The sequence below is a fragment of the Melospiza georgiana genome, chromosome 23 (genome assembly GCF_028018845.1).
Source record: "Melospiza georgiana isolate bMelGeo1 chromosome 23, bMelGeo1.pri, whole genome shotgun sequence".
Taxonomy (NCBI): domain Eukaryota; kingdom Metazoa; phylum Chordata; class Aves; order Passeriformes; family Passerellidae; genus Melospiza; species Melospiza georgiana.
Genome location: NC_080452.1, coordinates 4,861,727 through 4,875,751, shown reverse-complemented (window position 1 = coordinate 4,875,751; position 14,025 = coordinate 4,861,727). Strand labels below are relative to the sequence as shown.

Genomic DNA, 14,025 nt, shown 5'->3' with positions numbered 1-14,025 from the left:
AGAGGCCTTGAGGAGCAAGTGCTGCATAAAGAGATGAGTGGGTGCATCATCCCTCAGGTTCTTGTGGCCTCAGAAGGGAGAACTCTACAGGGAAACAGTGAGGGATGCTGCTCACATTAGCTCAGAACTGGCAAAGTGTCACCCTCACGTGGGACTAAGGCAGAAGATCCTGGTGCCTGGAATTCCCAAACCTCTCATGTGTGCTTGGCTCACCTGTGTGTTCCTCAAGCCTCTGCTGACCCTGGTTCTGGGCTTCAGTGGTTTTTATCACATCACCTAAAGGAGAATATTCTGGATAAATTTTCTTTTTCCCAGCAATGCTGAAACTATTTACTTTTGGATCCTTGGGTTTCAGTAGCTTAATAGAAAATTTCCTGAGATAGTCTGTTCTTTTTGATGTTAAAACTTGCTGATTTGCCTCTGACAGATGAAGATTACTATGAAGATGATGAAGAGGATGATCCAGATGCATTAAAGGACCCTCTTTACCAAATAGATCTCCAGGTGATGCTCTAGAATGAGGGATTTTATCAGAATCCAATCATTCTCTATAAACTTTAATTTTTTAAATGTTGTACTTTAACAAATATGTTAGCACTGGAAACAGCAGTTACTAACAGAAGGCACTCTGTTAATTGACATTACTTTGGAAAGGGCCAGGTGTCCTAAGAACTTCTGGAGCTATTTTTCATCAATAGTAGTTATGTTATGTTATGTTATGTTATGTTATGTTATGTTATGTTATGTTATGTTATGTTATGTTATGTTATGTTATGTTATGTTATGTTATGTTATGTTATGTTATGTTATGTTATGTTATATTATATTATATTATATTATATTATATTATATTATATTATATTATATTATATTATATTATATTATTTCCATTCATGTGGAAATGTGAATGAACAAAACTCTTTGAACAGAGGGAGATGAGACTTTTGTACCTGTGATCTTCACAGCTACAGGCAAAAGTCAGGAGTAGGTTGGAGTGTGAATGTGACAGAATTTTATACTCCACTTGGAGATGCTCCCACCCAGTCAGCCCCTGTGTTACCCTTTGCTCCTGCTTTTCCCAACACCTGCAGCTGTTAATGGGCCCTTCAATCTGCTGCCACCCTTTTTCTCTGCTCCAACCTTTCCCTCTGATTCCAATCCTCCTCCTGCACGCTCCTTTCTGTTCCCTCCAATCCTGGGGTGTTACTTGGTGCATGTTGGGCTGTGTGTCCTGCCAGGTGGAAGCAGCAGGATTTCCCAGGAGGGTGGTGCTGACAGGCTGTTTCTGTCCCTCCCAGGCCTATCTCACCGATTTCCTGTGCCAGTTTGCACAGCAGCCCTGCTATGCCATGTTCTCTGACCACCTCAACGACAACGAGAAGCGAGTGCTGCAGGCCATCGGGATATAGAGCCACTCCAGAGGCCACACCTGCCAGATCTGAACAACAGGTTATTTTTGGCTAATACCACGTTTTATGATAGGACATAAAACATTTTCCAGTGTCTGCCTGCCTTGTTCCAGGTCGACAGTGTCCTCCTTGTTTTGAGCCTCATCTTAACGCACATCTAAGGATGCTAAGGAGAGGAATCCTGAGAAAGCAGCAAGGACATTGCACATGGGTCTCACCACAGGAGCACTTTCATTTTCCACAGTAACTTTCCAGGAAGTTCTTAAAGATAAAAAATAATGTGTCCTTAATATTTTTAAAAATGTGTCTCTACCTGTGAAGAGGCACTTTTAGTTTCCCACAGCACAGCTGGACAGAGAAAGGACCCGGGTCACTTACGGATTGCCTGAGAAGTGGGAAGGTTGTTCCTCTTGGCTGTTGTTCCTCCTCACGAAACACAGGGTAAATATCTTGATCCTACAACGTGACTTCTTTTATAGAACCACAGACTCTTTTCAGAGCTGCCTGGATGGGATGGAGCCAGTTCACAGGAGTTTGGAGGGAAGCTGAGACAATGAACCTGAGTGCGTTTCTTCTTTCCTGGTGTGGATGGGGCTCTGCTGCTCACATCTCCCATGGGAGCAGTTCTTCACTAACACTTGTGTGTGCACATGCTCAGAGGAAGCCATCACTTACATTTCTGTTCCTGTGGCATGTGGCTATGAAAGACTGGTTTTCTGGAACACAAGGAGCCACAGTTTTTAGGGGAAAAAAAAAGAACTGATTGTATTTAACAGATTTGCTCCATGACAGCCACTCTGAACTACTTTGCTTTTTTCACACTCCTGTGTGTATTTTTATAGAGTGGTAAAATAACATTTGCAAATTGATTTCCCCATGAGAACAGTGTGATGTATCTCACAACACCTCTCTGCCTTTGGTTCCCTTTTGGGGAAAATGAAATAAAACTATTAAAATGTACATTGGTATCCTTCTTATAAAACAGATTTAAAAGGAACTTGTTCTTGTTTCCTGAAGTCACTTTTTATAAAGACATATTTCTCCTTAGGACACATTCTGTATGTGCTGCCTGAGGATGTTTGGGTGTTTCATGGGAGCCACCTGGACAGAAAGGGAGTCCTGTGCTGTCTGTATCTGCTGCTTAAAATGGGCTGAGCCATTACAGTTTCCTTTTAAGAAAGGCACTTGCTGTTCCTTTGTGGAATCATTTGCTTTGACACTGTATCAAAACCCCCATAACCTGGACTCCTTCTGTCTCTCACTGGTCTCAGGTTGTGCCTGAGAGTGGGCAGAGCCAGGGAGGAAACCCCATCCCCTGCAGACTCCTCTGAGCCATTCTTAATTTTTTGAGTGCCTAACTAACTATGAGGAGCAGAGTTTGAAGCCTGATTTTTATATGTCTAATAAGGTACAAACTCTTCCCATGCCATTGAGTCTCAGTGTCTTTCTTCCCTGGGGATTCTCTGGTCTATAAGAACGTGTAACAAAAAGGGTGCCCTGGCCCTCCTGTCATACAGTCCAGTAGGAGTTTTGTTCTGAGGCCTTTGTCTCTCGGCTTCCACTGAAAGGGTTAAACCTAACAGTGCAGCTTTGAAAACCCACCAAGAAGAACAAGGCACAAACCCAGGCATCCATACTCGGACAAAAGTGAATGCCAAACATCTGCAAGCACCGAGGTGTGTTCAGGGTGTCAGGAGCAGTCAGCACACTGAACTGAAGGCTGCTTAGCTGGGCTCACAGAGGAGGTGCTGCTTGGGTCTGTGTGTGCTCCAGTGGGAGCTGGAATCCTGTGCCTCACGGAGGCTTCAGCCAGGTCAGAGGGTGCATTTAATCCATGAAAATATGCATGAACATTTGCACATGCAAATAATCCATGAAAAATGAGGCTGACATTAGTACTGGCACTGAACTGAAACATCTAAAGGTGTCTGTGTCATTGTACGTGCCAAAAGATGGATGGGTCAGTGCCATGTTCCTGCTGGAGCTCATCTGTGGTTTGGGTAAAACCAGCTTTGATTTGCAGTTATCAGTGCTTTTTCAAGGAGTGTGAGAAGGGAAGGATAGGGTGATAAGTGGCATTGTCTCTTATGTGTAGAGATTTTCTTACCTGAGTTTCCCACAGCACAGATGGACAGAAAAAAGGCTATGTGTCCCTTACAGATTGCTTGGGAAGCAGGAAGGTTGTTCCTCTTGGCTTGAACTGGTGCTCTGCACTCTCCCTGATTCATCCTCAGCTCGGATGCAGCCTGAGCTGGCTGGGCATGGTGCTGCTGCATGGCAGCTGGAGCCTGGGACCAGCCCAAGGGGCAGGACTGGCACAGGGGTGGTGTGGTTGTGCAGCAGCATTGCCAGCACCCTCACCGTGTGCAGGGGGTCTGGGCAAGAAATACTGATTGAAGGAATCCCTAGGAAGAGGCTGGAGAGGATCTAAGAGTGCACAAGGGAGATGGTTTGAGGGACCTCAGCAAAGTCCTGCTGGTGCTCGTGACTTCGTTGCTTTTCTGCTTAACCACTGTCATCTTTCCTAATAAAATTCTGAAGGCTCGCTCTGTGGTGTGTCTTTATACAAGCATTGTGTTTGCTGCAGGAATTGTGCCAAAAACCTCTGACCAGTCACACAGTGATTGCTCAGCATGGAAACTGCTGGACTCTAAAGCAGCATCTGAGCTCTGGTTTTGAGGTGCAGCACCACTTGTGTTCTCTGCTGTTGTGAAGAAACTAAACTAATGGTCACAGAGGTGACTGGCACCATGTTAGGAAACATAAACTAAGGAAAAGCAAAGGATGGGCTGTGGGGGACTGCACAGCCGAGGGCACATCCATCGCTGCCGTGGTGCCTGGCACGCGTATCCCCCTCAGGACTCTGTGGGGATGAACTAACTGGCCACGTTCGCTCCCGAAGCTCCGGCCCCACGGACCGCGTTTGACCAGCTCAGCTCAGACCCTGGAATGAGACTTTATGCATATTCATCAGTATTGTTCTGTTTTTGAATGAACAAATAAACCCTAGTAATGTAGCATCCCGCCTGGCTTCCCCGTCTTTACCCGGGCAGCGCCGGTACCGGCTCGGCCCGAGGAGCTCGGTCCCCGCCCAGCCTCGAACGCGGCACCTCGGGCTCCACAGCGGCGTTCGGGCCCCCGCCCCTCTAGCGGTGCATGCTGGGGGCTGTAGTCCAGGGATTAGCGGCTATAAGGCCGGCACCCGGGCGCGATGCACGCCGGGAGTTGTGGTCTGACGGCTAGACAGCAGGCGCGCCGGAAAGCGGGCGCGCTTGGCGGGGCACGCTGGTAGCTGTAGTCCAAGAGGGCAGGCGTGGGCCATGGCGGCGGCCGCGGCCCCGGCGGGTGGCGCGGGGCGCTCGAAGGTGGCCCCGAGCGTGGACTTCGACCACAGCTGCTCGGACAGCGTCGAGTACCTCACCCTCAACTTCGGGCCCTTCGAGACCGTGCACCGCTGGCGCCGCCTCCCACCCTGCGACGAGTTCGTGGGGGCCCGGTGAGCTAGGGAGCGGACGGGATGGTTGGAGGGGGGCTCCCGGCGCCGCTGACCTGTCCGTGCCGCCCGCAGGCGCAGCAAACACACTGTGGTGGCTTATCGGGATGCGATCTACGTGTTCGGCGGGGACAACGGGTAAGGGGAGCCGGGAACGCCGGGGCTGAGAGAGATGGGTGTGAGGGGAGGTGGGTATGAGGGGAGATGGGTGTGAGGGGAGATGGGTGTGAGGGGAGGTGGGTATGAGGGGAGATGGGTGTGAGGGGAACGGGGTGAGAGGGGGGGGTGGGTATGAGGGGAGATGGGTGTGAGGGGTACGGGATGCAAAGGGAGATGGGTGTGAGGGGAAGGGGGCGTGAGGGGAGATGGGTTTGAGGGGAGGTGGGTGTGAGGGGAGATGGGTGTGAGGGGAAGAGGGTGTGAGGGGAGGTAGGTGAGAGGGGAGATGGGTTTGAGGGGAGGTGGGTGTGAGGGGAGATGGGTGTGAGGGGAAGAGGGTGTGAGGGGAGGTAGGTGAGAGGGGAGATGGATGTAAGGGGACATGGGTTTGAGGGTGTGAGGGGAGCAGGGCTGAGGGTCCGTGGCCGCCCCTGTCCGACCCCCGGCCTGGCTCAGCCGCTTCTCCCGTCCCTCCCCGCAGGAAGACGATGCTGAACGATCTCCTGCGTTTCGACGTGAAGGACTGCTCGTGGTGCAGGTGGGCAGTGCAGCCCCTCACCATCCCTGGTCGCTGGCAGGGCCGGGACATGCTGCAGCTTCTGTCAGCACCTCGGGCTGGGTGTAGAAGTTTGTGGCACCACCTGAGTACCCGAGAGGAAGTGTCACCTCCGCTCAGCGCTGTCACAGCTGCTCCCTGCCAGCCTGCTGTCTGCTGGGCTATCGGGCTTATGGATCCTGCCCGAGGGATGGAGAGGACCAGGGTCACCTCTGTTCCTGCAGCCTGTGGGAGTGCAGAGGGACTGAGTGTGCTGCACCCCTCGGGCCAGGGAAGGTGCCAGGGCTCCTCACACCTTTCTTGGCTCCTTTGCTCCGCAGTAGGCGCTCTGTCTTATCTCACCTGTGTCTCACTTTCCAGCTCTGCCAAATAGATTTCAGCAGCAGCATGTTTGTAACCATCTACACTATATTGCTGTTCCATAAAATCTTAGTGCAATCAACTATCCAAAACCAGGGAAACACTCGAGCAAAAGAATAACTTCTAACAGCTGTTTCTTTTCTGAGTCTGCACAGTAGCTCTGGGTGCCCAGGGTACAACCAGAGTGTTTGACTGGTGCTGTTGTAACCCGTGCAGGGCTTTCACGACGGGGACGCCGCCGGCGCCACGGTACCACCACTCGGCCGTGGTCTACGGGAGCAGCATGTTCGTTTTTGGTAAGGCAGCAGCAGGTTGTACTGCAGGTGGGGGATGTGCTGCTGTACTGGTTTGGAAAAAGACTGAGAGATCTTTAGGAGGTGTCAAAGATCTCATTCAGTAGCAAATGCAGTATTTTTCGTGGCTGTGATTTCAACTTTAGTTTGGAAAGATGGCACTGTTTTGTTTAAAGACAACTTGAAGCTCATTACCATCATGATTTTTTAGGAGAAGGAGTGAAAGAGAAGTCTCCTTCTGTAGTAGTCCATTAGCCAAACATTTTATGCAATCTAAAATTTCTCCTAATGCAGTGCCTGGGAGCGTGTGTGCTCCATAACCTGGGAGTCTAATGGAATTCTTGTTGTCCAGGTGGTTATACTGGAGATATCTATTCCAATTCTAACCTGAAGAATAAAAATGACCTCTTTGAGTATAAGTTTGCAACCGGGCAGTGGACAGAGTGGAAGACTGAGGGAAGGTAAGATCTGGTATCATTGTCTCATGCCTGGGGGGAGTGAGGGTAGCTTGGCATCATTTCACGTGGCACAGTCAGACCTAGGTACAGTGCTGATGTTAGGGCTGCAGCATGACTGCTGCTCTGCTTTCTCAGTTAACTTTTTTGGTTCTACAGGAGTTTTTTTGAAAGGCCTCTTTCCAGAATGCACTATAATAGAAATTTGTCCAAAATCCCCTCTTCATGTTTCAGGTCCATGACAGAAGGAATGGGAGCATAGGGAGCTGGGGGCTTTTTCTGAATTGTTTCAGTTTCAAGGTTAGCTTGTAAATTGTGGATCCCTTATGAAGAAAAGGGCTCCTGAGATTCAGTGTTCAAGGAAAATCAAAATCACTAACATATTCCTAAAGTTGGCTCTGTGCACATTTCAGAATGCCATCTCTGACAGTGATTGTGATCCAATTCTTAGTGTTTTTTACAAAGGCCTGAAGAGGATAAGAGGGAATGGCCTCATACTGGCAGAGCAGGGTTAGATGGGATATTGGGAGGGAAGTCTTGGCTGTGTGGTTGGTGAGGCCCTGGTGCAGGGTGCCCAGAGCAGCTGTGGCTGCCCCATCCCTGGCAGTGCCCAAGGCCAGGTTAGATGGGGCTTGGAGTAACCTGGGCAAGTGGAAGGTGTCCCTGCCATGGCAGGGGATGGCACTGGATGGGCTTTAAGGTCTCTTTCTGCCCCAAACTTTTCTGTGTTTACCACTCTCCAGTAAGGGCTGTGTGGTGTCTTTACCTGCAGTCTCATATGCTACTAAAGCTTCTGGAATGCTGGTTTCAGTTGGTAGAGGGAAGGGAACATTTGAACATTTGTTATTTTGATTTGTGGAGAGGGATGAGGAATGTCCCCTCCATTCTTGTGTTACTGTTGCTCACCTCTGATGAGCACGTTATGTTTCTGAACAGAGACTGTATTAGTCATTTCTCTCTCTGGTTAATTCTGGTAACTTGGGACATTTTGGAGAGCAATTCTTACTTAGTTTACAAACTCACATTTTGCTTGTTGTTCCCCAGAGTTAGTGTTCATGGTACACAGTGACCTCAGACAAGCCAACAGATGCCTTGTGGCATCACAGGTTTGTTCAACCTGGCTGATTTAGTTAAAACAACAAAGACTGTGGAAGAGGAATCATAAGTTTGATCTTTCATTGTGGGCACTACATCTTGGGAACAAGCCTGAGTGATTCCAAATGAGCATCCTGAGCTCTGTCCTGGTGTCATTTCTGTGTTTCTCCTGCTTAGTTGTGGGAACACGTGTGGGATGTTCAGAGCCAGAATTGATTGCCACCTCGCTCTACCAGTGGTGCTATGAATTTTCCCATTATTAACTACTTTATGCAAAATACTCTGAGAGTATTTGGGTCCTGACAAGGAATTAGTTGGGATTTTTTTCTTTTTTTTTTTTTTTTCCTGTCTGCATTAAGGCAGTTTGTCTCCATTAAAGACAGCAGAGTGAAAACTAATACATGCCTTCAGAGGCTCACTCAGTGTTTGGAGGGCACATGGCAGAAACAATTTTGTGTAGGGGACTTTCTTCTTCTTTTTACATGTGCATTTTAGCTCTTAGATCCTTCTGCAGATTGTTGTGTGCATTTTCTTCCTTGCAGGTTGCCAGTGGCCAGGTCAGCTCATGGTGCAACAGTGTACAGTGACAAGCTGTGGATCTTTGCTGGATATGATGGCAATGCACGGTATGGGGCACTGTCACCCTCTCCTTGACTGCTTTTGGGAAATCCCAGCCCCTCAGTTTCCACCTTTGTAGAGACATTTCCACGTTCCAAGAGATTTAAACACTCAGCTGGAGCTTTGCAAACCCAGTCTGTTGTTGAGCATTGCCTTTTGCAGTTCACTGGTTCATGTTCACATGGGTGTGTGCTTAAAGCCTCAAGATCTGGTTACTCAGAGTGGCTGTGGATGTGTAATTTGACAGCATGCTTGGTTGTAAGGCTGCAAAATGATCTTTGGAATTTGGCAAATGCACATTTCTTGAAAGATCCCCAGCACAGGCCAGCTGATGTTGCTGAATACTTAGAGAGCAGAGCCTGGATTTGCTATGAAATCATCTGACACAACTAAGAGCAATGTGTCAGTTTTTTCTCAGAAATCTCTGGAAATATGTAATATTTGGGTTGAAGGGAGAATGGATTTTGTGTGGGGAAAGACTGTAAAGGAGTGGTGCTGAGATTTGAGAGGGAGCCTGGTGCTTGGTCTCACAGTGGCTCCTTGCATTTGCTGTTGGTCTGTTAGGAAACAGTCAATTCTGGACATGCCATTTTTTTCTGTTATGATGAACTTGAGTAGTAATTTATGTTGATATACAATATTTGCATCATGAGAGAACACAGAGATTTTCACAAATGAGGAGCTGAATTGCCTCCTCTTTTGAGAAGAATCTTCAGAAACAGCTGAAGCTTTGTGTCCAGCTCCACAAAGTCTCCAGGAGAACTGCTGATAACCAGGAATTCAGATGGGATGTCTTTGTTATCTCTGGAGGAGGAATTGGTATAGGATGCATGACTGTGGGATTTTTCAGTGCCAGCTTAGGGAGTCCCCCCAGGCCTTGAGTAGCTGTAAGGAAGGAGTAGGTGAGAGGAGCTGTCTGATTTATGTTAAATATGTCAAATCACTTTAAAAAATTGTCTTTTTATGGAATTTGAGCCTCCAGGCAGATTTGAACAAAGGAAACATCTGTAATTATTGTAATTCATTCTGGGAACAGCACAGAGATGTATCAGGTTACCTGCTTTGTCCTCTTCTGTATTTAAGGAAGGATTCAGCCATGTAAATTATTGTTGTGGTCAGTCTCAGTAGTTAACAGGGATGAGCAGGGTAAAAAAGGGTATTTTGTAAAAATCCTGAAGATTAGATAGCTCAAATCCTTAAGCTCCAGACTGTAGCTGTTAACTGCAGGGTACTTGTAACTAGAAAGATGCTAAAGCAAGCTGGGGTGGGGCTGTGAGATTTAGGTATAGAACAAAGGGATTTTAAGAATTGTTTTTCTATCAGTGGAAGTAGGAGTCTCTTCCTGTGCAGGAGGAATGTTGATGAAATAGGATTTCTGCCCTTTCAACACTGTTGCAAAAAATGAATTGTTTCAAATCAAGCATTTTCGTGTTATGGCACAGATTAAATGACATGTGGACAATAGGCCTGCAGGACAGAGAGCTGACCTGCTGGGAAGAGGTAAGAAGCTTTAATTTCAACTAACACATAAAATTCTCTTTTTTTGTTTTAATGCATAATTATTTAAAATTTCCCATGCTAGACTGCACTGCTCTTTCTCCAGAATGTGTTTTTGATCCACAGTGAAAAGAAGCAGTTCAAATTTGATTTGGTTTGGGTATTTGGAAAACCAAATGTGTATGAAAGGGTGATTTTTTTGCTTGTGAAATCTGTGAACTGGACTTAGACTTCCCATGGGGGATTTACTGTGCTGGGACTGTGTTCCCACTCTGACCACTGCATTCCCACTCAGAGCACTGACACAGACTGGGAGCTTTGCTGGCCAGCTGACCAAAGTCCTGATCCTTGCAGTACTGGGAGCTTTCAAAACACGGCCTCCCAATCTTTTTATCCAGGGAAAATCAGACATGTAAGCACAGCAGGAGATGATTACCTGTTGATTACCAGATTTACAGGGCCCATGCCATGTGCTCACCCTGGCTGCACCTGTGTGAGCATGGCCTGCAGCATCCTCAGCATGTGGAGTTGTGCACTGGAACAATACATTTCTCATTCTGAACTTAATTACCTTTCAGATTGAACAAAGCGGTGAAATTCCTCCTTCCTGCTGTAATTTTCCCGTGGCGGTTTGCAAAGACAAGATGTTTGTTTTCTCTGGCCAGAGTGGAGCAAAGATTACCAATAATCTCTTCCAGTTTGAATTCAAGGAAAAGATGTAAGTGTAGACAGTTAAGTCGTGCAAAATCCACATAATCCTTGACTGCCTGAGTTTGTGCAATGTAATACTTGAGGGCAGTGAGGGAGAACACTCTGTGTCCTGGTGATGAAGTGTAGGAGTGACGGGGGTGGCACAGTGGGGACGGACAGAGATGAGAGATTTCTGAAGCCAGGTCAGGAACTTGTGGGTTATTGCAAAGGGCCTGGGTGCAGGGCCCTGCTGGGAGCTGCCAGCCACAGCTGGAGCAGGACTGAGAGAAGAGAGGGGCAGAGAGGATGAGAGGGTAAGGAGTAAAAGGGTAAGGAGTAAAAGCATAAGAGCATAGAATGGTAAGAGAGTGAGGTTCCCATTACAATACAATAAATCTTCTTCTGTGCTGAATATTCTAATTCTCACTAACCAATCTCATACTGTGGGAACTCAGCACATCACTCTGGATGTCCAGAGTTACCGAGAGAACCCTTGGCAGGCTCAGAAATCCTGGAATGTTGCCAGGAGCGCCTGGTGGCTTGACTTGGATCCCTCTAGGGATGTGCCACCTTTTTGAGGACATGAGAGTCACTTGGGAATTAATGGTGCAAGAATGATGTATTTACAGGGTGAAATATAGATTTTAAGGTTTTGGTACAGGGAGGTTATGGAGACAAGATGGAGGGATCGGGGCGTGTCTTGTCCTTCTTCTTTCTTCTTCTTGTCATCCATTTTCTGTGGTGATGTTGGCGCCTTGGGATTGGTCCATGGTGAAGGTGCACTTGCTAATATGGGTGAAAGGCATTGGGAAATAAAGGTAAATATGATGTACATAGTTTTTAGTATAAAAAGAGACTAATGCCCAGTAGGAGGGCAGAGTGCCCTTGGCTGCTTTGCTGGTCAGACCTCTGTTGGGCAGAAAGAAAATTCTGTAGATAAGAAACAATAAACAATCTGAAGACTGAAAATCTGAAGAGTCCAAACTCATCCTTTGAAGTGGGGGCTGCCCCAGAGCCATCCTACGCGTGTCTGGGCAGAGACAGACAGCCGACTGGACATAGGACAAGATACAAATCTTGTACTGGGCTGTAAGCATTTCCATACAGCCTGTAAGAATCATGACATTACCATACTGTGTTACATTTTAAACTCTAAAAACTCTTCTTTGGACCCTTCTGCCAAGCTGGCAGGGTCTGCTCTGCCCCTTGGACAAGACAACAACACCCTCTGTCTGTAGGCAGAGGGTGTTGTTCCATCAAAAGGGAATTACCTTCAGCTGGCCACACCATGGTTTTCCAGTAGTTCAGTAACTGAGGTATCTCAGAGCTTGCTTTCATTTCAATCTCACTTATAGGCAATCATATTTATAAGGCTTTCCTGTTTCATCTTCCCCAACAACAAAGCACAGAGTTAGAAAATTTGAAGCATTGTAAAAAACCCCGTGTTTGCTGTTTGCTGTGGCAGCTGGACGCGCATCCCCACGGAGCACCTGCTGCGGGGCTCGCCGCCCCCGCCCCAGCGCCGCTACGGGCACACCATGGTGGCCTTCGACCGGCACCTCTACGTGTTCGGCGGTGCTGCTGACAACACCCTGCCCAACGAGCTGCACTGCTATGATGTGGACTCCCAGACATGGGAGGTCATCCAGCCCAGCCCAGACAGTGAGGTAAAACCTTCAGCTTGTGGTTTTTCCTTTGCGCTCCTTCTTTTTTTGACTCATCTTTGCCGTGGATGCTTTTTGACGAGAGCATTGGGTTTTAGCTGAATAGTAACAACTCCTTCCCACTGATGGTTAATCAGCTCAAATATTGTGGGTAGCAGTCCTTAAAAATTAGTCAGTGTTGACACATCTAAAACTTCTCTTAACACATTTTTTAAAGAAATACCATGAAACACTTTGATATGCATTTCAATCATTTGTTCAGTCAAAAGCTGGACAATTAATTCAGTGTGTACCAGTGGTTCTTTGGTTGGCTGTGTGATCCTCTTGAAGCAGAATTCACAACAAGGTTTGATTTGAAGGACACTGTAGTGCCCATGGGCATAAAATCTTATAAATTCTGATTATACATAGAGGTGTGGCTGGCAAATAGTAATATGGAGGCTCAGAAAGGGCTGTTTTAACATACTTTCATTAATAAGAGATACAAATTTAAAAATGTCTGAATGTGTGTTTTTACATGGACATCAAAAGGCTGTAGACCACCAAGTGCCAAGGAAACACTCCAAATGAGACAATATTTAAAAGAAAGAAAGATGAACATACCAATCTGTTTCTTTTGCTACTTGCTACTCATGCAAGGCAGTGGTTGTGTGATAAAATGTCTGGTTTTTTCTCAAAGCACACTCACAGATCCTGTCTGGGATCACCTTGTATTCCAGGCAGAAGTGCCAAGGGCTCACCTGGTTTCAGTGCATATTTCAGGTCATGTAAGTGAGGATCATTTCATCCCAGAATGCACAAGCAGTTGTTCCCTGAAGCCCATGCCAGTGTGTGTAATGCCTGGCTTTGGAACAGCAGCATTCATTGTGTTTATTAATGTGACTAGATTTTACCTTAAGCCATGTTAAGGGACTGCAGCTGAGGTCACAGTGGGTGTAGGGTATGAGCTGCTCTGCAGGAGGAGATGCTGTGTGTGTCTGTGTGTGTCTGTGTGTGTGTGTGTGTGTGTGTTGTGTACACAACTGCACAGCCTGAGGTTACACCTCAGACACTGAGTGTTGCAGGCATTGGGATCAGGTGCAGAGTTACTGATTTAGCAGCACAGGTGTGACAGGGCTCAGCCCCAGAGCTGTGTGGGGAGTTTGGTGGGTTTGTGTTTGCAGACACAGCCCTGGCTGAGCTGGAGAATCCTCCACACACAGAGCTCAAAATTAACCATGCACTTGGGCCTCCTTGGGAACTGTTATTTGACCAAAGGATTTCACAGCAGCCTATTTAATGCTTTACAAAGCTGATTTATTGTCACATGAAATTAATAAAGCTGCTGCTTCAACTTTTTAAAGCCACAGTTGCCTTCAGGACTGTAGAACCTGTTCTGTTCCTGCCACTGTTATCATTTGACATGTGAGGCTTCAGCAGGCATTGGTTCTTTGGGACACAGTTGCTTATTGCTTCCAGGAGCAGACCTGCTCCTGGCAGTGTTGTAAACCAGCATTATTCCCTGAGTTATCCCCTGCTAAATTTCATTTCAGATTTCAAAGCTCTTTTCTTCGTCTGTCTGTAATCCCAGGTTAGTTGTCCATGTTTCCCATGTTGTATTTTGTAGTTTCTTTCTCTGGTACAGCATCTAGAAGCTGATTTGGTAGAAATGGGAGGTGAAACTGATGCTGTTGAAACACATGATAGTAAATTTTCCTGAAAGACTGATTAACTGCAGACTTTTGGTGTTTCAAGTA

At 47.0% G+C, this 14,025-nt stretch overlaps 2 protein-coding genes across 2 annotated transcripts in view; both read left to right on the top strand.

Annotated features, from left to right (window-relative positions):
- Positions 1 to 2,402, top strand: part of IPO9 (importin 9) — a 41,197-nt gene extending 38,795 nt beyond the window's left edge. The window contains exons 23-24 of the mRNA XM_058039657.1: positions 428 to 504; positions 1,299 to 2,402. Of these exons, the coding sequence (XP_057895640.1) occupies positions 428 to 504; positions 1,299 to 1,409 (188 nt within the window). The 3' untranslated portion in view covers positions 1,410 to 2,402. The remainder of the gene's footprint in view (positions 1 to 427; positions 505 to 1,298) is intronic.
- Positions 2,403 to 4,722: 2,320 nt separating this feature from the next.
- Positions 4,723 to 14,025, top strand: part of LZTR1 (leucine zipper like post translational regulator 1) — a 36,855-nt gene continuing 27,552 nt past the window's right edge. The window contains exons 1-9 of the mRNA XM_058039849.1: positions 4,723 to 4,905; positions 4,978 to 5,040; positions 5,543 to 5,599; positions 6,194 to 6,273; positions 6,623 to 6,731; positions 8,363 to 8,446; positions 9,881 to 9,938; positions 10,514 to 10,653; positions 12,091 to 12,292. Coding sequence (XP_057895832.1) covers positions 4,730 to 4,905; positions 4,978 to 5,040; positions 5,543 to 5,599; positions 6,194 to 6,273; positions 6,623 to 6,731; positions 8,363 to 8,446; positions 9,881 to 9,938; positions 10,514 to 10,653; positions 12,091 to 12,292 — 969 coding nt within the window. The 5' untranslated portion in view covers positions 4,723 to 4,729. The remainder of the gene's footprint in view (positions 4,906 to 4,977; positions 5,041 to 5,542; positions 5,600 to 6,193; positions 6,274 to 6,622; positions 6,732 to 8,362; positions 8,447 to 9,880; positions 9,939 to 10,513; positions 10,654 to 12,090; positions 12,293 to 14,025) is intronic.